Source organism: Protobothrops mucrosquamatus, unplaced genomic scaffold (assembly GCF_001527695.2).
Source record: "Protobothrops mucrosquamatus isolate PMUCROS unplaced genomic scaffold, P.Mucros_1.0 scaffold9, whole genome shotgun sequence".
NCBI classification, from domain to species: Eukaryota; Metazoa; Chordata; class Lepidosauria; order Squamata; family Viperidae; genus Protobothrops; species Protobothrops mucrosquamatus.
Genome location: NW_015386396.1, coordinates 792,286 through 818,686, shown reverse-complemented (window position 1 = coordinate 818,686; position 26,401 = coordinate 792,286). Strand labels below are relative to the sequence as shown.

General features: G+C 35.9%; 1 protein-coding gene across 1 annotated transcript in view; it reads left to right on the top strand.

Moving 5' to 3' along the window:
* Positions 1 to 26,401, top strand: part of LOC107282579 (ATP-binding cassette sub-family A member 5) — a 71,227-nt gene that overhangs the window by 18,731 nt on the left and 26,095 nt on the right. Inside the window, exons 9-24 of the mRNA XM_015810380.1 lie at positions 1,690 to 1,837; positions 3,586 to 3,754; positions 6,182 to 6,240; positions 6,535 to 6,645; positions 8,879 to 9,054; positions 9,702 to 9,821; positions 11,614 to 11,752; positions 11,876 to 11,966; positions 13,114 to 13,253; positions 13,585 to 13,704; positions 14,367 to 14,568; positions 15,778 to 15,947; positions 17,928 to 18,100; positions 21,699 to 21,836; positions 22,784 to 22,897; positions 25,224 to 25,394. Coding sequence (XP_015665866.1) covers positions 1,690 to 1,837; positions 3,586 to 3,754; positions 6,182 to 6,240; positions 6,535 to 6,645; positions 8,879 to 9,054; positions 9,702 to 9,821; positions 11,614 to 11,752; positions 11,876 to 11,966; positions 13,114 to 13,253; positions 13,585 to 13,704; positions 14,367 to 14,568; positions 15,778 to 15,947; positions 17,928 to 18,100; positions 21,699 to 21,836; positions 22,784 to 22,897; positions 25,224 to 25,394 — 2,241 coding nt within the window. The remainder of the gene's footprint in view (positions 1 to 1,689; positions 1,838 to 3,585; positions 3,755 to 6,181; positions 6,241 to 6,534; positions 6,646 to 8,878; positions 9,055 to 9,701; positions 9,822 to 11,613; positions 11,753 to 11,875; positions 11,967 to 13,113; positions 13,254 to 13,584; positions 13,705 to 14,366; positions 14,569 to 15,777; positions 15,948 to 17,927; positions 18,101 to 21,698; positions 21,837 to 22,783; positions 22,898 to 25,223; positions 25,395 to 26,401) is intronic.

Here is a 26,401-nt window from a genome sequence, read left to right as displayed (position 1 = left end):
GTTAACATGCTTCTTGCTTGTTGCTGTTTCCTTCATCAGTTAAAATTATTTCTTTTAAATCAAGGACCGATTTCTGTAACAAACTAATAATCTTAGAATAGGAACTGATGGATATCAGATTCTTTAGTGAGCACTGTACAGCTACATCTCAGGTTATGACAGCAATTGGGACCAGAGTTACTGTTGTTAAGCAATGCAGTGATAAAGCACAGGTGATGTAATCACACTTCTTAGTGATGGGAGTCCCAAGTTGCTACCAAAAACCAGGAGCTCTGGTGGTGCAGTGGTTAGAATGCAGTATTACAGACTAACTCTGCCCACAGGCTGGAGTTTGATCCTGATGGGGCTCGAGGTTGACTCAGCCTTCCATCCTTCCAAGGTCGGTAAAATGAGGAGCCAGATTATTGGGGGCCATATGCTGATACTTGGAGAGTGCTGTAAAGTATAATAGAGCAGTATATAAGTCTTAAGTGCTAGTGCTATAACTCCCAAATGTGTGAGTCATTAAGTGGGAAGAGGCAGGTCTCTGAGGTAAAGAGTGTGGGCGGTGCTGCAGTCGAGTGCTAGGAAGCACAAGCAGATCAGTGGGGGCCACAGGAGGGCTGGTGAAGGCCTAGGGCAAATTGGCAGAGGCCCTACAGGGACCACAGGAAGGAGGGGGTGCTGCAGGCAGGCACATGCTACAGAATGTGGGTGGTGAGGGGTGCTACAGAATATGAGATCTCTAGGATCTCGTAGTCCATAGTGGACTCCTTGTGAGAAAAAAAGTGGTGAGAGTGATTTACTGAGGTGTCTTGCGACCTTCCCTGACTGCTTACTCATTTACTTTGCTTGTGGAAAGATGGCAGGGAAGATCACAAATCATGTAATGCAGCTTACTGTGCTATAATCATGATCCAAGCACCCAGATCACATCACTGCAGTCAGAACATCAAGGACTGATTATAAGTCCATTTTTTCAGCACTAATTTTGTAACTTTGGTCGCGGAACCAGTGGACGTAAGCTGAGAACTTAACTATATACAAGAAATGATTATTAGTTACAATCTTGTTTAGCAGCTTTATCAACAACACTTTGGTGAAACAATTTATTTTTGATATAAATTTAGGTCATAATAAGTCTATTATGTTACAGCAAGAACAAAAGCTACTATTCTTCCCTGGAAGCTATTTCTATAGTAAACATTTACATGCTATATTCTGGTCATTGTATTGCTTAATATTGCTTAATATTTTTTTCACTAGTTTATATGACAACATTTCAGATCAAAAAGCAAGGTTGCAATATGGCCAGGTTTTGAAATTTGCAATCAAAAATGTGGCTCAATAGGACAAAAGACTATGACCATTTGAAAACATGTGCAGTAAAATGTGTGCTTATTTTTAATATAAGTATTAATTGCCTGAGTTTGAAGATAAGAATTTACTTCAAAAATATTTACTTAGTATAAGTAAAGCTAATTATAAAAAACAATAAATAAACTGTATCCAAAATATCCAAGCTAAACCAGATAAATTATGAATCCTTAGGAATAAAGTGGTTTCAAATTATTTGATAAAATGGAAGAATTCTTACGTGCCAAACTGTGTTAATTTGCAATGGAGTGCCATAAATGTTAATTACTTCCCTAGTATTTTAATGCTATGATGGCGTTCCAAATAATATTCAAATTCCTTATCTGCTTGCAGGTTATGCATTTAGAAGATTATGAAGGTGGAGTTAATTTTTCAAATTTAACTTACGGACCTTATCCACTAATTATTGCTATACTGCTCCTGGCTCTTGACAGTGTGCTTTATTTACTACTGGCAGTTTACTTGGATCAGGTTATTCCAGGTATGATTGAATTTTTGACTAAGAAGAATGATTTCAACTAGGTATAATCATTTATTTGATCTTCATTGAATTCAAAACTCAAAATATATTTATCAGCAATGTGCATTTTACATATATTTCTAGCAACACCTACATTCTGAAGGATCAGAATTTCTTTGCAGGAACTTTTTTGCAGTCCGAGTACTTGATGTAAAACTATAGTACGATTGCTTCATAGCACTAGTTCACGTTGAAAGCTAAATGTATGTCTATTTGTGGTTCTATTTCAAATGTATTACAATATAATATTCAGTTTTTTAAAAAATTGACACCCAATAAGCCTGAACTAGGATAATTGCTTTAGCCATTGTAATTTATATAACCCGTGTCTCTTACAGAAACACAGCAAAAATGTATGAATAACTCTTAAGGACAATAATATATTTATATACTATCTGACGTTTAGTTTATTAAATATTTGAACTGTTTCTTTTCATTTTTTTTCTCTTAAAAAGTTGGAAGTTGTTTGATGTAATCAATAAATAGCGATTTATATTCGGATGTCTCTTTAGTTTTAGATTGTCAGCAAATCAGAATTTGCCATTCTCTTTAAACTGGGCTAGAGTGCATATAATTATATTTCAGTCCCAAACCACTTCTAGTTTAACAGAGAAAATCTCTCTAAATCAGGGGTGTTAAACTGTCGGCCCGCGGGCTGGACGTGTCACGAAGAAACCGTGCCCACCCATTGCCGGCAATGGGGAAAAAGCTCCAATACATTGCGCGATGTCACGTGATGTTGCGAGTTTGACATGTCTGCTCTATATGTTTAGGTAGGGAAAATACTTAGCCAAGGGGTTAAAATAATGTGAAACTTTTACTTGCGCATTGCATTAGCATTAGTATTACATAGATTCCAATGTATCACAAGCATCAAAAAGTACAAATACTTGGAATGCATGAGAATAAATTCTGCCAGTTGTTGAATATTATTGTGCATAATTGGTTTCATGTATACTCTGGTTACATTAAAAAAAAATAGTTCACCAGAGATGAGTTCATGTTGGATGTTAAGCTATTTCTTAAATAATATTTTGTTGCATATCTGATAAAGAAAACTCAAATAATCTGCATTTTGGCTTAGTGAGATATACGAACCCAGTGATATATTTCTTGATCTATTTGAGCAATAGAGTTTTGATTTATTTTGTACTTAAAAATTAAGACCATGTTCTTTTGCTGAAGTTTGATACAGGTAGTCCTTGCTTACAACAATTTATTTAGTGATCAAAGTCACAACGGCACTGAAAAAAAGCGATTTACGACAGTTTTTCATCCTTGTGACCGTTGCAGCATCCCCTTGGTAACCAAAATTCAGACACTTGGCAACTGACTCATATTTATGACGGTTGCAGTGTCTTGGGGTCATGTGATCATGTTTCATGACCTTCTGACAAGCAAAGACAATGGGGAAGCCAGATTCACTTAACAACTTCTGACTAACTTAACAACTGCCATGATTCGCTTAACCATAAAAGAAAGGTCTACAAAGAAAGGTCATAAGATGAGGGAAAAGTCACTTAACAACTGTCTCACTTAGCAACAGAAATTTTGGGCTCAATTGTGATTGTATATCGGAGACTACCTGTAACTGATGAAAATAATTCAATCATAGACCACTATAAGTGAACATATATCTTTTAAATATTTATATATTGTTACTAACAGCATTTAATATTTTTAGTCCTTATTTTTCTTTTATTGCTCAGGAGAATATGGATTGCGTAGACAATTTTTTTTCTTTCTCAAGCCCTCATTTTGGTCAAAGAGAACAAAAAATTACAAAGAATTGTATGAAAGCAATATTAATACGAACTTAGATTTCAATGAGATCATTGAAGCCGTGTCATCAGAATTTCAAGGAAAAGAAGCTATCAGGTATGATTGGGTATTCTGTGTTTTCCTTCAGCTGCTAAAACCAGATGCTAACATTTCTTTACCTAATTTGAAATTTCTTATCTGAATTTCTTAAGTTTGATAACTCAGAAGCTTACATAATCAGGAACTGTAGACTAAAATTGAGTTTGAGTGCATGCAATGTAAATATTATGTAATGAATTTTATATGTGAACTTATGAAGCCAGGAGTTTTCTTAGTGCTGTATAAAGAATTCACTTTGAAAAAAAAAGAAACTTCCAAACTTTTTGCTTGAAGCATTTAAGCACCACATCTTGTCAATATTTTGAGGCTCTTTTTATGTCATGTGAGTTTGGCAGCAACGATAAAGAAAATGTTCAGGTGATCCTCACTTAATAATAATAACTGGGGCTGAATTTCTGTCTCAAAGTGATGTAGTCATAAAATGCAATGTCAAATGACCACACTGCTTAGCAACAGCCATTGTTAATCCCAAAGTGTCATTAAAAGTGTGACACTACATCGCCATTTGCAACCTTCTCCCACCTTCCCCATTGATTTTGCCTATTAGAAGCTGGCAGTGAAGGTTGCAAATGGTGATCATATGATTGTGGGACACTGCAACATTGTAATTGCAAGCAGAATGCTGAGCAAGTGCCAGGATAGCAATCACACAACCACAAGGATGCTGTGATTGTCATAAGAACAAGGACCAGTTATAAGTACTATTTATTCAGTACCCTTATAAATGTGAACAATCACTGCTTGAGGGTCATTTAGTGAGAATACATATGTGTATGTATGTATGTGTATATGTAATATATATACATACACATAACACACACATACACACAGTAGACCCTTGAACTGACCACATTGAGGCTTCAAGGAATGTGGTTCGTCAATGTTGTGAACATTGGGTTTAGAGCAGGGGTGTCAAACTGCCGGCCCGCGGGCTGGATGCATCACGTGAAAGCCACGCCCACCTCCTTGCTGGCAATGGCAAAACAGTCCCGATACGTTGCGTGACGTCGCGGGTTTGACATGTCTGGTTTAGAGCATCAATCCAGATACTCCTTGAAATCCTATTTTTTTAATTTTTTGGCAAAGATAAAGTTCATTTGAGAAAAAAAACATAGTTAACTAATCATTTCTCTACTAAATCACAAAATTGGGTTGGATAGATAATGAATTATAGCAAGAAAACACTGAAATGATCAGTGTTTATGAAACAGGATTTAAATCAATGGTCATTAAGCATGAGTAAATCTGGTCAGCCCATTATATGTAAAAATCAACCATGCTGTCTACATGTAGGAATTGCATTTGATATGTCAGTTGTATATAGGAAGCATCTAGTTGATCATAAAGGTAAAACTGCTTGCATCAGACACAGTCAGATGGTAATTTTTTGCCTAACGGCTGAGGCAAATAAAATAGCTACATCAGTCTGAATGTTCAACATGTAGAAACTTTTAAAAGAGGAAATTATGGTGGTTTGTATTCAATATATAATGAAAGTTGTTTTACTAGGTGCTTAGGAAATCTTTGCACATGAATCAGTGCTAAAACAGATTGATCCATATCCTTTCAAATACACATGTTCTGTCAACTTTTTTTTAGTATTTCAAACATGAATTTATTTATTTAGCATATGGCATGTCATATAGGGACTAGCAATATATATTAATATTTGACTTAGATTAGTAAAGCAAAGTAAAATATAAATGTTAAAAAGAACTGTGCTCAAATACCAACATTTGGGCCATCTAACCATGGAAGCACAGCATCATTTATGTTAAAAAGAAAAAAAATCAGATACCGGACCCTCAGCTTATAGCCAGTCATGATGTGTGCTATAGTTTGATGTGAGACCTTACAGTTATGCTTAGAGGAGGATACCATGCCCCATTTACATAGGCAGACACCATGGGAGGTATAAATCCTATTCAGTATTGTCGATTGCTGACCTGCTAGTTCAAAGCCTGATACTTTTTTTTGTGGGGTCATTTATATGTCTTACCTATGTCTGGGCATTCAGTGATCTATTTGGCTTTCCCATGGGAATCAGTGTTAAACGTCATTGGGTAGATGTTGTGTAGGTGCCAGTGTATAATGATAAGAGTGTTTTTAGGATTAAGAAATGTATCATTTAGCCTTTAATAGGAGTATTATACTGAATTCAACAACCATTTCTTACATTGACAAGAAAGTTAAAATCCAAGAGAAAAATAGGATACTGTATTTAGACATATTCCCTACTTAAAAACTCTCAGAAACTGAGAAACTTTCAACTATGCTTTGTGAATCTTCAGTTTGCATTAATTTAAATTAGACTAATATTTATGAAAATATAATGATTCTTTCATATTGCTTGCTTTTATCTTGCTAAAATATGATCAGAGTTTAGCTTTCCTTAAAAAATTAAATTTTTATGCTTTCTTTCAGAATCAACTCTGTCCAGAAATCTTTTCTTAAAAAAGGTGAAACACTGGAGGCTTTAAAAAGTAAGAATTTTGGGATTTTCAACTATTTATCATAATAAAAATTCTTGAAGTTTAAGTGGGTTTTTTTTTCTTCTGATAACCAGAAACTTGCATATTGGCAAGTTCCTGTTAATGTTCAATGGCATATTAAATAATCTGTGAGTTTATTATGTTAATGTTATGTTAAATAGAAATTGTTTATCAAAGGTGAATATAGTTTTATATTAAGTGTCTTAATAATTAGAAGTAATGTAGTGATTAATGGTGTTATATTACTTCTCACCCGTTCACATAATCATTTCATTATTTTATTAGATTTATCCTTTGATATATATGAGGGTCAGATCACAGCATTACTTGGACACAATGGAACAGGCAAAACAACATTGATGAACATTCTTTGTGGTTTGTGTCCACCTTCTGATGGTAAGTATGATGAAAACAATTTTGATTTGCCATATTTAATGGCAAGTAAAGAGAAAATGCAATATTTTAAGTTTTTTTCCATATAATTACATTTTGTTTTGATCCATTCCATTTTCTGTGGTCCTTCCAATCATTAATGCGTAGAACCTATTGCTGTACTTTTCAGTTGATCAAGCCTTCAACCCCAGAATTTGGGAAAAAGGATTGCAAATTTTTCCATTGCGACATTCTATTCATGCAGTGCAGAGTACTTTGCATGTAGCTTGACACTTCTAGTATGAATAAGTTATTTCTGCTCCCTTTTAATTATGCACTGAGTTTCATTTCAGCTAACTGGAATTTATAACTGCAGGATGTTGGTATCAGATACTAAGAGTGTAATCTTGCTGTTCACTTACTTATCCTTTTGTTCTATTTGATTTCTTAAATATATATTTCTTTTTCTACCCATGCACCAATGACAAATAAAAACAAGTACAAATAAATCTCAATGTATAAAGAGAGGGGATTTGTAAAGAAATTGCTGTGTACATGATACCAAGACCTACTGTGTCATCTTCATCTTCATCACTCCATTCTTCATCATTCCAGTGCCACTCTATTCTCAACAACTCTGGGTGGCTCACAACAACTAAAGAAGAAAGTACTATAAAATTAATAAAGCATATAAAATTGAAATGTGGCAAGCGTGTGAAATCAAATGGAATGAAGCAAGGAGTCTCACTGTCCCTCACCAATCGCCAGGTTTTCACAGCTGTTCTAAACAACAGCAGAGTGGGGGCCATTTGGATCTCAGGAGGAATCTCATTGCAGAGGGCTGCTACAGAGAAGGCACACTTCTGAAATCTGATAGATGATACTGTTTAATTAAAGGAATTAAAAGAACGCACAAACCCTGCAATGTAAAAAAGATGTTGAGACTCTAGCAAGAGTGCAGAGAAGAGCAACAAAGATGATTAAGGGACTGGAGGCTAAAACTTATAAAGAACAGTTGCTGGAATTGGGTATGACTAGTTTAATAATAACAGTAACAACAACAACAACAACAACAATAATAATAATAGAGTTGGAAGGGACCTTGGAGGTCTTCTAGTCCAACTCCCTGCTCAGGCAGGAAATCTATACCATTTCAGACAAATGGTTGTCCAGTCTCTTCTTAAAAACTTCCAGTGTTAGAGCATTCACAACTTCTGAAGGCAGGTTGTTCCACTAATTAATTGTTCTAACTGTCAGGAAATTTCTCCTTAGTTCTAGGTTGCTTCTCTCTTTGGTTAGTTTTCATCCATTGCTTCTTGTCCTGCCTTCAGATGCATTGGAGAATAGCTTGACTCCCTCTTCTTTGTGGTAATGCCTGAGATATTGGAACTGCTATCATGTCATTACTATCATGTCACCCCTAGTCCTTCTCTTCATTAAACTAGACCAGGGGTAGGCAGCCTTGGCTCTTTTATTACTCGTGGAACTAGACATACACAATTCCAGCAACCGTTCTTCATATATTTTAACCTTCAGTCCCCTAATCATCTTTGTTGCTCTACCCTTTCTAGAGTCTCAACATCTTTGTTATATCGTGGTGACCAAAACTGGATGCAGTATTCCACGTATGGCCTTACCAAGGCATTGTAAAGTGGTATTAACATTTCATGTGATCTTGATTCTATCCCTCTGTTAATGCAGCCTAGCACTGTGTTGGCTTTTTTGGCAGCTGCAGCACACTGCTGGCTCATATTTAAGTAATTGCCCACTATTGAGCAAGGCACCACCTATACTGTACCTGTGCATTTGGTTTTTCTTGCCTAAATGTAGAACCTTACTTTTTTCACCATTGAATTCCATTTTGTTAGATAGCACCCAATGTTCAAGTCTGTTAAGATCCTTCTGTATCTTAAGCCTATCTTCTGGAGTATTGGCTATTCCTGCAAGCTTGGTGCCGTCTACAAATTTGATGAGTTCCCTATCTATCCCCTCATCCAAATGATTGATGAAGATGTTGAAGAGCACTGGGACCAGAACAGAGCCCTGGGGCACCCGACTACACACTCTGGAAAACTTTGGAAAAAACTTTGGAAAAAATCAGGAAGAGAGAATTTTCTTGATTTCCTGCTGAAGAAAACTCTAATTTTAGTAACTATTTTATGGTCACAGTCTAGTAAAAGTCCATTTTTTGTGTGATGTATACACAAATGTATGTATTTTAGTGGCAATCCATTTTTTCCTTGTTTATCTTTATCAGGATTTGCATCGATCTATGGATACAGAGTTTCTGAAATAGATGAAATGCTAGATGCCAGAAAGATAACTGGAGTATGTCAACAAATAGATATATGTTTTGATGTATTAACTGTGGAAGAAAATTTGTCAATAGTTGCCTCAATTAAGGGAATACCTCCCAATTATGTGATACAAGAGGTGAGTAGAATACAATGTATATAGTGCATGTATTTATTTTTAATTGTCAAAATGGTGTCATATACTGTACGTATTCCAATAAAACAGATAATTTTACATGAATGTGTAACAATGTATTGACTGCATCTTTTATGTTCAGATTCCATAGTATGCTGCCTTATTCTCAGACCTCTTCTAAAACAGAAAAGCTTACAGAATTTAAGATAAAAAATTATAAATAAAAGAATGATGTGAGATAGATATAGGCATCAGTAAGTGTTTGTTTTCCTAATTCTTCTGCGCTTTCAAATACCAGCTTAATGTATTTTAAAAGAGATATGGTTAGCTGAAGCAAAATGTTTTTGATAAAAACCACTTTAATGATTGGATGGATGGATGGATGGATGGATGGATGGATGGATGGATGGACTGACTGTTGGTTTTAAAAACCTCTCACCTTAACTCTTGCGGGGGGGGGGTGTATTTGAAATTGCAGAGAATAAATAACATGGAGTTTGAGTTATTTTCATAATGCATTATATTATGGTAAGTTACAAAACTTTAGATTCCTTGAGCTTTAGCGACAATAGCATGGTAAATACCCTGATTAATTATGGAATTACTTGCTTTAATTATCCCTAAATATTTTTCATGCTTGATTTTGAAAGGTCCAAAAGATTTTATTGGATTTGGATATGCAGCCCATTAAAGATAACCAAGCAAAAAAACTAAGTGGTGGACAGAAAAGAAAGCTGTCAATTGGAATTGCAATTCTTGGTGATCCAAAGGTAAATAGCAAAGTAACTGAAATACTGATAGTAATACTCTTTTATCAGTTACAAATCACACACAAACTGAACTATAATTGTGTGGTCCAAATAAGAGAGCTGGGATAGTAGAAATAATAATACCTGTCCATGCAGGTCTTCAACAGCAGCAGTCTGCTCAACAAAGGCTTAAGCCAGGGGTGTCAAACTGCTAGCCCATGGGCTGGCTGCCTACCCCATTGCCAGCAATGGAAAAAAAAGTCACGATACATCACGACACGTCATGTGACGTTGCAAGTTTGACACCCCTGGCTTAAGCAATTAATAGCTTTCCCCACACATGAATAGGCTGCCTCCTCTCAACTGGCCCTACTTAAAGAGTATTTTAAGAGCATTTTAAACACTCAACTTTACAAGAATTTGGTCAGATGTCACATGGTTTTCTAGCTGCCTAATCACTTTCATTGAAGACTCATAGAAGGAATTACAGAACATAAGGGAATTATATTCAGATGTGTGCATCTATATCCACAGAGAAATAACAGATTTTACTCTGGTTCTTCTACTTACTGTCTAAAATACTTAACAGCACTTCCCTTAACAACATTTTTTAAAATAGATTAAAAATAACATTACCATAAATTAAACCACATAACTAATTTAGTAGTATACTGTGTCGATAAAGAAAAAATCAAGAAACCTTAATTCAAAATTAAAGCAGACAAATAGAAATAAGTACTGTATTCTAGCAAAAACAACTCACAATTAACTCACAATCAGTGAACTGAGGTTCCGGGAAAAGGACTTTGTCAGCATATGGAAGCAGACAAAAGTTCCACTTTTCTTTCAACTGCACATGGACGTGAGCACATGTGCGCACGTGCGCGTGCACCCATCCACACACAGAGATTATCTGTTCAAAGGTACAAATCCAAACAGATACACATTCTTTTATTATTTCAAAGTCATGATTGGCTTCATGGTGAGATAAAACACCCTCAATTTTAGAAAGAAATGTAGCATATTCTTTTTAGACGAGGTGCCACTGAAAATCTCTTCTTTGCAATGAATGCAACACACTTAAGTGCTTTTATGGGGACATCTGCTGAAGCGTGTGTTATTGCCAGCTTCCCATAGTGTTTATCTGTGTTTGTCTATTACCCATTCTGCAAAGATTGTTCTATGCCAAATTTGCTGGGAAAGTGGGCAGGACAGTGCAAATAAAGATCAAGCCCATGTTTTTGTACTGTATTAACAGGCTTAATTTTCAGTGCTTTTGAAGTACAGCAGAATTTTTGAAGTTCAAAGGATTTTTGAACTGACTGGTTAGGATACATTGCATTCCACCACCTGGCAGCCTGTTGCAAATCACTCAGGACTGGCAATTTCCTGCCAACTTCCCTATTGACACTGCTTGTTGGAAATCAGCGGGAAGTCTTAAGTTGCTATCAGATGAGGTCCTCTGTTCAGGACCTGTGATCCTCAATGCGGACTTGCCTTCCCTAAATGATGCAATATTGTGACGTTGGGCTTATGCCTGCATCTCTTAGTGATGGAAATTTCAGTCCCTGTTGCTTAACAATGGTTAAGCAAGGATTAACTATGATTCAGCTGCCTTCCCCTTTCCCTTCAGTACTCAGCAAACATTTTTTTTTCAGTACTCAGCCCATCATGGGGTGTATGGGATGTCACTCCCTATTCCCACACCATTTAGAATATTTTGTTTTCCCTACAGTTGTGGTGCCATGCAGTGTTTGTATTTGTAAAATGAATACTTAGTTTTATCTATTTTTTTCCCCTGGCTGTTGTTCAGGTGTTACTTTTGGATGAACCAACTGCTGGCATGGATCCATGCTCCCGACATACAGTTTGGAACCTTTTGAAAAACAGGAAAGCCAACCGTGTGACAGTGTTCAGTACCCATTTCATGGATGAAGCAGACATTCTTGCAGGCATGTTCAATTAGATGCCTGTTAGGTTAGATATATATTATCCATAATATAAATGATACTTTTGGTTGCTACCATATAAGCTTTATCTATTTATGATAAAGATCCCTTCTGGCCTACTTCTAGATCGGAAAGCTGTAATTTCTCAAGGAATGCTGAAATGTCTTGGATCTTCCCTTTTCCTTAAGACAAAATGGGGAATTGGCTATCGTTTGAGGTACAACAACTTTCTGTTCTGTTCTGTCCTGTCACAATCCTGCTTCAATATTTCTGTTCCTAAGCACATTGAAATAACTTTGAAATTGAAATTCTTTCATTGTTGGGTGCTTGTATGAATTGGATTGTATGATTAACATTGTTACCATGCTTTGCTTGATACTGTCATTGAAAATTACTTGAGAACTTCAGCTGGTATGGAATATAGCTGTTCGAGTTTTTCTTAGGACTAGACTGCTCATCTGAAATGTCTATTCTTCTTAGTTGCTAGTTCAATTTTAAATCTCAGTTCAGAGTACTTAACATTGATCTTTGAAAAATTGGAGTCCAGTTATTATTTGAAGGACTGCTTATGCTTGCATTAATGTATCAGGGAAACAGCAAGTAATGCAACTGTCATAATGCTTAAATCTCTTAGTGAAGAACACTGTATAGGTAGCCCTCAATTTACGACCACAATTGAGCTCAACATTTCCATTACTAAGTGAGATGTTTGTTAAGTGAATTTTGCCCCATTTTACAACCTTTCTTGCCACAGTTGTTAAGTAAATCACTGTAGTTGTTAAGTTAGTAACACGGCTGTTAAAGTGAATCAGGCTTCCCCCCATTGATTTTGCTTGTCAGAAGATCCCAAAAGGTGATTACATGACCCTGGGACACTGCAACTGTCATAAATATGAACCAGTTGTCAAGTATCCAAATTTTTATTACATGACCATGGGGATGTTGCAGTGGTTGTAAGAGTGAAAAACGATCATAAGTCCCTTTTTTCATTGTAACTTCAAATAGTCACTAAATGAATGGTTGTAAGTCAAGACTACCTATATATTCCTGACTTTGGTGTGATTTCTTTTAAAGGGTTTTAAACTACACTTGACCTCAAATTGTTGAACTGTTTGTGTTGTTCAGTAGACATTTTTTAAGTGTTTAGATTTTGCTGAAATTTATTACATTTTACTACTTTATATTGTAAGTACCCTTAGGATGATAACTAATAAATAATACTTACGAATAACTTTCATGAACTGTATTATGAAAATACAGATACATTTTCAATTAGACAGCAGTATGGGAATAATTCTTCTTATTCCTGTAATGAATATCGTGCATCACTTTGCAAAACCATGATGTATATATGTGTTTCTTAGTATGCATATAGATAGGTATTGTAACACAGAAGCTACAGCATCTGTCATCAGACAGCACATCCCCGGATCAAGTTTGCTAAAACAGAATGAAGAACAACTGATACATGCATTACCGTTTAAAGATATGGACAAATTTTCAGGTATAGCTTTTTCCTCTATTGAATTCCAGAGAAAAGCGGAAGACTATGTGGCTAATTACACTTGAGCTCAAAGACTGTAATGTTAATATACAGAGAGTTAGTTGGTGGTTACTTTAACAGAGAACAGCTAACTCCAGATACAATGCTTAGGTAATAAATGTATCTGGAGTTAGCTGTTCTCTGTTAAAGTAGCCACCAACTAACTCTCTGTAGGGAATTAGTTGGGAAATTGGGAAGACGGCTCATTGAGCAACTGTAAAAAGGGCATTGCAGAGAAATATGATTACATTTACAAATTCATTACTAAGACCTCCACTACTTTTTCTTGTAGCGCTGTTTGCTGATTTAGATACCCATGCTCATTTGGGTGTTATTTCTTACGGTGTTTCCATGACAACCTTGGAGGATGTTTTCCTCAAGTTGGAAGCTGAAGCAGAGATTGACCAAGCAGGTAAGGGGGAAACAAAACCTGCCTAACTTCCTACACTGTGTTTTAAATACAATATCATAAATGCTTAATAGTCTCATTATTCAATTATATTTCAGATTATAGAATAGTAGAATTTCCCATTTTTTAATTGGGTTGGGCAATGACATTTTTGGGATGGAAGCTTCATTGGTTCCTTCAAATTACTTGTGTGGGTAGTCCTCAATGTATGACCACAATGGAGCCCAACATTTCTGCTGTTAAGCAAGACAGTTGTTGAGTTTTGCCCCATTTTACGACCATTCTTGCCACAGTTGTTAAACGAATCACTGCAGTTGTTAAGTTAATAACGTGGTTAAGTGAATTTGGCTTCCTCTATTGACTTTGCTTGTCAGGAGGTCACAAAAGGGGATCACATGACCCTGGAATACTGCAACTGTCATAAATATGAATCAATCGCCAAGCATCTGAATATTGATCATGTGACCATGGGGATGCTGCAATGGTTGTAAGTGTGAAAAACCAGTCATAAGTCACTTTTTTCAGTGCCATTGTAAATTTAAATTCATTCATTTAAATGAATGGTTATAAGTCAAGGACTACCCATATACATTCACACACGTACATACCCCTTATCTACTTGGAAGTAAATTTTTAAGCCATCCAAGCTATTCTCTCTTTCTTAGATTTTAGTGTATTCAACTCAGAAAAAGTGGAAGAAGAAATGGATACAAAATCTACCGATGAATTAGAGCAAAGTCTACTAATGCTCTCTGAAGTAAAATCTTGTGTGGTGAACAGAAAGTCTCTCTGGAAAAAGCAAGCAACAACTATGGCAAAGGTTCATTTCCTGAACTTGAAACGTGAAATTAAGTCAGTGGCAGTGGTGTAAGTATCTCAACTTCGAATTAACCTGATTTAAAAGCAGGATATTGCTGTTAGAACAGAAGCAATCAAAAGCATGAATTATATATAGTCACTTTCAGCTAGCCTGGGCTAGTTTCAAAATGGGCGGGAAACGGCTGAGGCCCTTTCTGAAGCACAGCAGCTTCATTCCAGAGGCAGGGAATGCAGGACAGCAGTTCAAGGAACATGATGGCAATAGGTTGGCTGAGAAGGCAACAACAGTTTTCCAAATGTCCAACTGGCAGTTATTATGACTTCTTTGTAGTATTTCATAGGAAGGTATTCCTGTAGTGAAGGTATAACCTGGAATGGTTGGAAATTAAAGCAGCTTTTAAAAGATTGCTTAGAATTTTTTTTTTCTGGGAAAAAAAACCCCAAGGGGGAGGCCAATGCTCAATAGGGTACATTTAATGATGGCTACTCCCCAGGCAGCTCGATGCAAATGAACTTTTGTTTAAGTGGTGGACCTGGTACATTTTTCATTTGCACAGTTTCTCTGATGATGAAATTACTGTGGAACATTCCTCTGGGTTCATTTAATGAAGAATTTCTAGGCAAATCTGGAGAAAATATGGGAGAAATTCTTGGCAAATTTGGAAAGCATAGAATGAGGAAAGAAATGTGTCATTGCACCAACGGAAGTCTGTTCGCACACTGTTAAATTGACAATTTAAATGTTTTCCATTTTACTGCCAATATTCTTTTTTCAGATAAGAATGATGATTCCTAAAATTGATAGCTTACAGCAACAACTGACTGATAACAACACTGGATGCAAACACCTTCCATGCTAGTCCTACAATCTTTATTCCCTTTTCTCTCTCAGGGAAGGGAGAAATGTTGGCAATAGCTCAGTCTGATTGGTTAATTGATGTTTCACTCTAGCAGTAATTGTCAAAAATATTTTTTCTGTATACTTGCTGCAATGCTGCATTTCATTGTATACTGAAAATTTTAAAAGTATTTATAAGCTTATTTATAACAGGTGTATGTTACAATATAGGAAAGTTCACATTCTAAACCATTTAATTACAGCTCTCAATATCTCAAGATACTTTTAGTCACAGACCGATGAACTGTAATGTTATGTAATGAATTCCTCTAGACAAGCCTGCCTAACTCTGATCTAGTTCTTAAATGGACCTCTGTGAAAGCAGGATTGATATTACATCTGCTTTTTTTTTCTTTCAGACTTTTGTTATTTACAGTATTTCTTGTTATTCAAATTTTTATGTTTGTTGCACATCACTATTTTAAAAAAGCTGTAGTCCCTATACAGCTGTCTCCAAATTTATATTTTCTTAAGACCAATGAAACATATGACAAGTACAAAACTAGTCTCCTCATTCAAAACTTGACTGGTAAGAAATTTAAGAACTACATTTTAAATGCAATGTACTGATTGATTTTATTTCAATTCCTGGCGATGTGGTAGTGAAGTGAAACATCACGTGGCAACTTCTGTTGTGCTGCAATTGTTAAGCAAATCACTATGGATTGTTAAGTGTAACTTCAAGTAAGGGTGGCCTGCAACTTCATGCCAGTTTCCCCACTGACATTGCTTGTCAGAAGCTGGCTGTGAAGGTCCCAAATGGTGATCACGGGGCACTGACCATTGCACCCAAATCATGATCAAATGACTGTGGAGATGGCAAGTTGGAGGACCAGTCATAAACTATTTCAGCACTGTTGTAACTTTGAATGGTTGCTGAATGAGGCAAGTCAGTAAGTGAGGATTACCTATAATGATACAGGTAGTTCTCAACTTAAAACCACAATTGAGCCCAAAATTTTATGTTGCTAAGTGAGACATTTGTTAAGTGAGTTTTGCCCTATTTTATGACCTTTCTTGCCACAATTGTTAAGTGAATCTTTGCAGTTGTTAAATTAGTAACATGATTGCTAAGTGAATCTGGCTTCCCCATTGACTTGTCAGAAGGTTGCAAAAGCTGATAACATGACCCTGAGACACTGCAATCATTATAAATACGAGCCAACTGCTAAACATCTGAAATTTTGATGTCCATGAAGATGCTGCAATGTTCATAAGTGTGAAAAATGGCCATAAGTCACTTTTTTCAGTGCTGTTGTAACTTTGAATGGTCACTAAATGAACTGTTGTAAGTTGAGGACTACCTATATGATTGAAAAGACCACAGAGATTCTCCCCAAAATCATAGAAAAGTAATAAGTGTATTTTAGCCATTTTAGATCTTATGTTCTCTCATTCAGCTTTATTTCAAATAAAGTATAAGTAATTAAAAAATTAAGGAAATAATTTTCAAAATAAAATACAGAACAGTGATACCTTGGTAGTCAACTGCTTTGAAATTCATTGGATTTGGTACTCAACAATTTTAACGCAAACATTTTGTCCCGGTACTCATCTTTTCTTCGGTACTCAACATACAAGCTAGAACTTGTCAGTGTCGGCTGCCTTGGGACTCACTACATTATTCCTTATGGGAAAAATTTGTTTGGTACTCATCATTTTTGGTACTCATCGTACCTCCCGGAATCAATTAACGATGAGTACCAAAGTATTGTTGTATACATAATAAAAATAAAAAGCAAAGATTACAGAATAAAATAAAGAGGCCTGGGGTTCCTAATTCCACAATTGAAATTAGCAGCACTCCATCTCTCTAGTGTTTTTAAGAATATTGCAGATTGCTGAAAAATTATAGTGAGTCGGGGAGGCTCACTATGGAACTGTTTGTTTTCACTCTGGAAGAAGTAGCTTGCAAGAGAGCACAGTTTACACATTAGGAATACTGCAAGCACTGGGGTTACTGAGAAATTGACTGGAAGCTACATCCAATTTGTGCAGAGTAAAATGGCAGACTGCTTAGAACACTGTACCAAAAAGTATGGATATGCAAAGTGGATTGTGATGAATAATGAATTCAAGTCCATATAGACCAACCATGGATAAGAAGGCCTTAAATTATAAGGTTCAGCTGCATATTTGCATGTAGGTTTCAAACTAATGGAGAGCCTAACCTTGTATGCGTCTGCAAGAACAAAAGCAGGGTTGCATCATAAGGTGTTTCCCTTTGTGCTAGAAAAGATGTGGGAGTGTTTCATTCTGTTTTTGTCATTCTGGTCCACCCTACTCAAATGCCATTTTCTAAGGCTCTCTAAAATTGAAAAGGAACCACTTTTTTTTTTTTTTTTTTGAGAATATTGTCATCCCTCTCTCCCAGATCATTCTTACATTATACCTGAATCTCTTTTAAAAGTTAACTGAAGTTAAATTTTATATACTTACCGGTAATTTGTTCTGAATGCATGGAATAGTTGTGATATTTTTATGCCATGTTCTCCTTTTTTTAATCTAGGGTCAAACATAGATGACTTAATCAATGCTCTTAGAAATCAGAATATACTGACAGAGGTATACAGTGGCAGTGATTATGAATCAGCAGATTTCCACAGTACTGCATTAAACAACAGTGGATATGTGTCATTTGCCCCACATAATGCAGCATTAAATGTATTTAAAGTAGACAAGGTAAGAAGAGATAATAATTCTCTATGAATATAGAGGAATTTGGTAAAATGTGTGTGCAGTTAAATGTAGTTATATAGCATGATTTGAAAACAAATGTATTGTCAAGCCCCTGGGCTTGCCATGAGCCGGCGGGAGACAGGGAAGACGCAGCCAGCAGCTGGCCGACGTTCGCACGGGGGCCATGAGCACCGCCCGACTCCGGACAGTCAGCTGGGAGTCGGGTCGGCATTCGGACGTCAGTGGGGAGCAGAACTATCTCAGTTTAATAAATTTGTAGATGGTGAATTGCTTTTGAACATTTCAGTTTTGTGAGGGAATAAAATGTATACATCTCCATAAAATGAATATCAATAGTATTTCTTTTAAATATTGGGTTCTCCTTTGGATACCCAGAAACCACTGTGACTGCAATTGCCCAGTCCCCAGAGGTCCTGGGGAACAGGACATGAAATTCTAGCCCTGTGCGTATGAATGGTGTGCCTCTGCTGATTTTGCCTCTCTCGTTCTGACTGAGCCTTTGCCTGTCCCCAAAATATGAAATGCAACCTCCCAGCCACTAAAATGTTTAAGATATCCATCTTAAATGCTAAGTGCTTTTTCAGGTGACAAAAAACATAGGGCAAGGTTAAAATAACAAAAATAATTATTTATTTATACATACAATTGCAAGAAAAAGTATGTGAACCCCTTGGGATAACGCGGAGTTTTGCATGAATTGGTCATAAAATGTGCTCTGAACGTCATCTAAGTCACAACAATAGAAAAACACAGTCTGCTGAAAATAATAATACACAAACATTACATGTTTGCCATGGTTTAATTGAACATAACATGTAAACATTCACAGTGCAGGGAGGAAAAAGTATGTGAACCGTTGGACTTAATAACTGGTTGACCCTCCTTTGGCAGCAATAACCTCAACCAAACGTTTCCTGTAGTTGCAGATCAGACCTGCACAACGATCTGGAGTAATTTTGGACCACTCCTCTTCACAAAACTGTTTCANGGTTGTACGTTTTCCTGCAAAATATCTTGATAAACTCTGGAATTCATTTTCCCATCAATGACAACAATCCGTCCAGGCCCTGAGGCAGCAAAGCAGCCCCAAACCATGATGCTCCCTCCGCCATGTTTTACAGTGGGGATGAGGTTTTGATGTTGGTGTGCTGTGCCTTTTTTTCTCCACACATAGTGTTGTGTGTTTTCCCCAAACAACTCAATTTTGGTTTCATCTGTCCACAGTATATTTTGCCAGTAGTGCTGTGGAACATCCAGGTGCTCTTTTGCAAACTTCAAACGTGCTGCAATATTTTTTTGGGACAGCAATGGTTTCCTCCGTGGTATCCTCGCATGTACTCCATTCATGTTTAATGTTTTCCTTATTGTAGATGTGTCAACAAAAATGTTAGCATGTGCCAGAGATTTCTGTAGGTCTTTAGCTGACACTCTAGGATTCTTCTTTACCTCAAGAAGCATTCTGCGCTGTGCTCTTGCAGTCATTTTTACAGGACAACCACGCCTAGGGAGAGTAGCAACAGTGCTAAACTTTCTCCATTTGTAGACTGTCTTACCGTGGACACATGAACATCAAGGCGTTTGGAGATACTTTTGTAACCCTTTCCAGCTTCATGCAAGTCAAAAATTCTTGATCGTAGGTCTTCTGAGAGCTCTTTTCTGCGAGGCATGGTTCACATCAGACAGTGCTTCTTGAAACCAGTAAACCCATAACAGGTGTGTATTTTTAACGGGCAGGACAGTTGTTAGCAACACATCCAATATCATCACACTGATTGGAGTCAAGGTTGGCTCCCTCCTGGCTCCAATTAGCTCTTGGAGACGTTATTAGGCTAGGGGCTCACATACTTTCTCCTCCCTGCACTGTGAATGTTTGCATGTTATGTTCAATTAAACCATGGCAAACATGTAATGTTTGTGTATTATTATTTTCAGCAGACTGTGTTTTTCTATTGTTGTGACTTAGATGACGTTCAGAGCACATTTTATGACCAATTCATGCAAAACTCCGCGTTATCCCAAGGGGTTCACATACTTTTTCTTGCAACTGTATAAACAAACAATTTATATAGCTGCCCATCGCAGGACAGCAACTCTGGGTGGGACACAGAGTTTTAAGACCCCCCCCAAAAGGAGCCTGTTTGATAGAATGGTTAAAGTGCCGACCTGCAAGCCAAGAGACGGCTTAGGCACGAAAGCCGGCTGGCTGACTTTGGGCCAGTCGCTCTCTCTGTCAGCCCAACTCTCTCACAGAGAGAGTTGTTGTTGTCAGGAAGGACCGTTAGGTATGTTCACCACTTTGACTTACTTATGAAATAATAAAGGTGAAATAAATATGCAATCTAATAATACATAAAATTATGCAATAACAAAAATAATTGTATTTATTTATATTTCCTATTTTTTAATTGCCCATCTCCTTCAGAGATAACAACACAATGTACACCTGGGCCTAAAAATCCAATCATAATCGGTTTGGATCAAACAAAAAAAAATCCTCCAACAGAGCTTTTTAAATAAGAAACATGAAAACAGAACAGATGTGAAACATGAAAATACATAGACATTGCAGCCCTGTTGCGATAGCAAAGGCTGCTCCATGAGTTGCATCACAAAAAGAAAATAGGTCTTCTCTCCATTTCATTCTCAACAAATTAAGGTTTATTCATGAACCATCGGTTGTGAAGAATCAGGACCATACCTTAGGTTGCAGTTAAGATTTATTGCTTAAGCCTATGCATGAAAATCTAATCAACAAACTGTTCAGTGCCAAGGATTGACACTAGATAAGGGTCAATGGAATTCAAGAGAGGTTCAAGAGTGATTGGACTTAGACCATTTGTGGGAGTGTAATGACTCTAGACAGCTGACTCTTCGTCAACCGGCTCTGCCTGTTCTTTTCCTACATCAAGGTTCTGTTTAGTTCTGACAAATTGTTAAGGAGGCTCATGGAAGTGTATTAGTCTGTTCAATCGTGTGTGCCAGGAAATAACTTCTCTTGTCTAACTTCATGTGAACCATTACTAATGAAAAGATTTCAATGATTAGATCAGAGGGTGATAGCCTGGGGCCCTGATGGGGGTGCTCTATGCTGAGGGTGACAGAGAAGGTCCCCATCCCCATGTCCTTTGTTCTCTTGGTTTTTAGTCTCTATTTAATCTTGCTTAATTTTAATCACATTACCTTTTTACCATTTTCTAAGCTACCCAGAGTCACTTCAACAGTGAGGTGGGTGACATATCAATTTAATAAACAAACAAACAAACAAATAAATAAATAAACGGAAGGGTTTCAGGATAATCATCCAAATCTAGTAAACCATTTGACAATAACCCCCTAGGATTCAGCAGAGATGCAGAAATATCTGATCTATTTCTTCATAAAAGAAATATATATATCTGTTTTAATGATACCATTGATTTATATTTTAAATAGCGTGAATGATACCATATTGCATCATTTCAGGCTTCTAAAAGTCCATTTGGTTTCCTTTTTTTGTAATGAGATATTTATCACTTGTTGCATTATATACCCAGATGTATTCTCATAAATGTAACAAGTTTAATTTTTATCTTTGTTGTAGAATTATATTTTTACTGCTGTTTTTAATCGTACCATGATACATTCTTTAACTGTTATGATGAATATTATTAGCAACTTCTATCTATACAATTCAAACATAACTGAAAAGATCCAAGTTTGGAGTAACCCTTTTTTTCAAGTAAGTGAATGTAAAAGTCCAAATGCTGATATTGTAAATTCTGTAAATAATGATGTATAATGATGTTATATATTAGGAATTAAAAGATTTTGGCAATTTTTTCCAGTATTCCACTATAGCTACAATCTGCTTCAGTTGATTGATGCTACTCACTAAGCTTTTTTTTTACATTAACTTTGGCATTTGTACACGTATTTTCAAGCTTTGTTTGCTCTAGTTTTACCATTTACATAGTAATTTTCAGAATAATTTTCATGTATGCACTGTATGATGGCGAAATTCTAAGCTGGTTTATGCCACTTGAGGCCAGAAATTCCCTGAAAAATGAAAATTGGAAAGTTTCAACATACGCTTTCAAAAAAGTATACTTTGCCAATTGTGCACAACAGATTGTTGCGGTGACTGATCTGGTTTAAAATTCTCTTGACATACACTGATTCTCAACTGATTATAAGCTGTTTCTCCATCTTTAGTATAGCTAATAGTACAATATATCTCATACCTCCATGGTGTACGGATGTCTTGAAATTTATTAGTTATAGGAAGGGATAATATAAAAGAAAAAAAAACTAGAATAAGGCTTGTGATAGTGGCTAAAAATGGTTGCAAAGCAGTTTTGAAATGTAATCTGGATTCATTTTTGTCAGTATCGGGTGATACATCAGAAAGGAAAATTGTATCCATAGGTTTTGGTACTTAAACATGTTATTTAAAGTTCTGAATACTGCCTATTTTTACAAACTCAGTACATATTGGAATTAGTTGGTATTGTATGATTATTTAATATGAGACACATGAAACCAAATGCAGTTAATGAGGCATGATCTATAGCATACCAAAATAAGCAGGCTATATGTTTAGACTTTGTTAGATTTCTATTCTTACAAATACTGATTTTCAAGGTATTTTAAAAAATATTTTCTTACACAAAAATCTCTTATTCGTAGGAAATCACTGACACAGTTTTCACTCTTGTGCTGTATTTTGAAGCTGTCTTACTAGGAGTTCTTGTCACTGGAATGCCATCATATTTTGCCATGGAGAATGCAGAAAACCACAAGGTAGCAAATCATAATGTTTTTTTATTTATGTATCTAATGGATGGATGGATTCTGGATGGTGTACAAATTAAAACATATCTAATACAATAAAAATAAAAAAATAATAACATGTGGACTGATAATGCCCATTTCTGTGGTGTGCCTTTGAGTTAGTTTTGATGTCAGTACCTGAGAAAATGCTAGAAAAGATAATCAAACAGAGTATAGGGAAAAAAGTGATTATTAGAAACCAGTATGACTTTGTTAAAAACAGGTTTTATGTTGATTAAATAGAACAGTGTGATATTGCCACTACCAAATGGATCACTGAATATGTATGTCCATATGAAAACCAATATGCATCAGAATTCTGTCCTGGCCCAGTATTTTATCAACATTAAAAAAAATTAAGAGAATAAAAGGGATGCTCAGCAATTTTGTAGATGACATGAAGCTTGCGGGGGATGGTAAAGATGGCTAACACTTTAGAAAACAGGCTCAGTGTCAAAAGGATCTTGATAGACTTGAACATTGGCCCTTTCCCAACAAAATTGCAAGCAATGTAAAGTTCTAAATTGAGGTAGGAAAAAAAACAGAAAGAGATACAATATAGGTGGAACCTGGATCAACAGTAGTACTTGTAAGAAGAACCTGGATGTCCTGGTAGACAGTCGAGTGAGCATGGGTCAACAGTGTGTTGTTGCTGCTAAAAGAGCCAATGCAGTTTTGGTCTGCATCTATAGACATATGTCAAATTCACGGGAAGTAAAGTTTTGCTTGTATGCTGCCCTGGACAAACCTCATCTGGCATACCTAAAAATCCAATTTGGGGTGCCATAATACAAGAAGAATGCTGAGAAATGAAAACGGTACAGAGAAAAGCAACAAAGATAATTGGACTTGGAAATAGTATCCTATGAAGAAGAATGGTTAGAAGAAGTTCAGCCTTAAGAAGCAAGGGCTAAGGGGAGATATGATAGCAGTCTTCCGATACCTGTCAGGTATGGGAAGAGGGTATCAATTCATTTTCTGTAGTGTCCACAGTTAGGACAAATACCAGTGGCTGGAAGTTGTACAGAGATGATCCAGACTCAAATTAAGGAAGAATTTCCTGACTGTGAGAACTATTAAATAGTGTAACAACTTGCCTCCTGGAATCATCTCACTTCATCTCTGGAGTTTCTGAAACAAAAGTTGGATGGCCATTTGACTGAGTTGATCTAAAGGTTACTGTCCTAGGAGGGAGTTGGATTAGAAGACTTTCCAGATCCCTTACAGTCCCACGATTCTGTTAAATGTCAAAAATCCTTAGTGATACAATACCTGTGTGATTTGTATGCCACAGTTAGAATATTTTCCTGCAGCAACAGAAATATTTGATAGAGTCCAGAATCATTTTCTTCTTCATATCACAACTCAGTTACCAATAAAGGAGATGGAATAACTTAAAAAGACATTTTAACTTGATTTCACATTGTGGTAGTTCTCAGGTTACAACAGCAATTGGGAGCAGAATTTCCATTGCTGAGTGATGTGGTTGTAGATGGCAATCCCAGTTTGCCATCATAACTCAAAGGCCATATGGCTTGTTAAGAGAAGACCTCACATGACATGGCTTATTGGGGCTGTGTAACAATTGAGCCAAGTCAGAGTGCAATTTAGAAGGGAGAATCTAAATAGGCAATGGGGTATAACTTTCAGAATGTCCAGAAATATTGTTATAGAACTTCAGTTCATGTACATATCAGGGCCATTGCAAAGTCTAGTGGGAAAGCAATGTGCAGATTGGCTCCCAGTGAAATTTGTATCAAAATTATTTACAGCACATGATAAAATTTGAAGAAGCACCATTAGGAGAAGTTTTGCTATATTTTGGCTCACTCTCATAGCTATATTTAGATTTAATCACTATCCTAACTATAATTGCCAAGCACTCTAGGGGTTCTAATGTACTATGTAATTACTAATACTTCTAGTATGTACTATTTTAGCTGTCTTCGCTCTTGTCAATTTTTTTCTACTCTTTAAGATGTACTTTGTTCATTTTTTTAAAACTTGATTTTTTGGGGGGATCCAGTTTTATTCATGTCTCACTGTTTGTCCATTTTTCAGCAATAACTTAATGTTTAATTGATTACGTTTAATAAAATGTAATATTCTTCCAGCGTTATGATTATATAATGGATCAATACTCTATTTAAAAATGCATCATATATAGCATGTAGATACATTTAATATTAACGTATCAGCTAAAAACAGAAACAACAAAATCAGGATGAATGATGAGATCTACTGCCACAATATGTTATCTACCTACCAATTGACCTATCTATTATTTATTTTCCAGATCAGAGCTTACACCCAACTTAAAATCTCTGGACTTTATCCTTCTGCTTATTGGTGTGGACAGGCACTAATTGATATCCCATTATTTTATATAATTCTTCTTCTTATGGTAGGAAGTTTATTTGTATTTCATCATGGAGTTTATTTTTTCCCTGAGAAGTTTCTTGCTGTGGTAAGTTCTATTTTACAACAAATACATTTCCTATTATTTTTCATTTTATTGTGAATATATTTGGATTTTATACTATCTCTCCACAAAAGTGAATAAGAATATTTTTATTTATCTTTTTTTTTCAAAATTGAAAGCCATGTTATCATTTAGCCCATTTAGCCCAAAATTCCAAACAGATGCTTTTCCAAAATTTATTTCCTAAAAAAAAAAAAAAAAAGATTATTGCTTGGTGTGATAAGAATGTTTGTTTGTTTGTTTGTTTGTTTGTTTGATTAGAATGGTTCATTTTATTAATGTATGCCAAATCTAAGCCAGGATCTCAAGTCGTGGCTAGGGAAACAACAGAAACAATAATTAAAAATTTGCTTCTATTAGAAATGGGTTATAATATTGTTCTTGTAGACATATGGAGGTTCTTCATGCAAGATACATTTTTATCTAGTGAAAACTCAGCATTGTTGCTAGAATAGATTTCTTTCACATCCTCATTCTTTGTTAGTGTGGCATTATACACTATTACTTACCAGCCATTTTCATTAACAAGAAAATCCTCTGTTCCAGTAGAGGAAACTGTCTGAGCTCAGAGTTGAACTGTACAGTCCTTGGTGCTCTCTTAGCTTGATTGTTTGTTTTCAGACTTGCAAGCAAACAACCAAGCGCAGAAAACACCAGAGACTCCACAGAATCCTTTGTACCTCTTCTATCGCAGTTCCTACAAAAAGTGTCACACAAATATATGTATGTATGTATGTATGTATGTATGTATGAATGACAGTGACTGTGATAAGAGTTTTATTTATTTATTTATTTATTTATTTATTTATTTATTTATTTATTATTTACATTTATATCCCGCCCTTCTCCTTGCGGACTCAGGGCGGCTGACAATTGGATAAAATACTAACATGTTATACATATTATACCTAATTAAAATTTGATTAAAACGAAATATTTAAATATGTCAAATTTAAAAGTAATTAAAACCCCTTTAAAATCCCTTAGGCCAG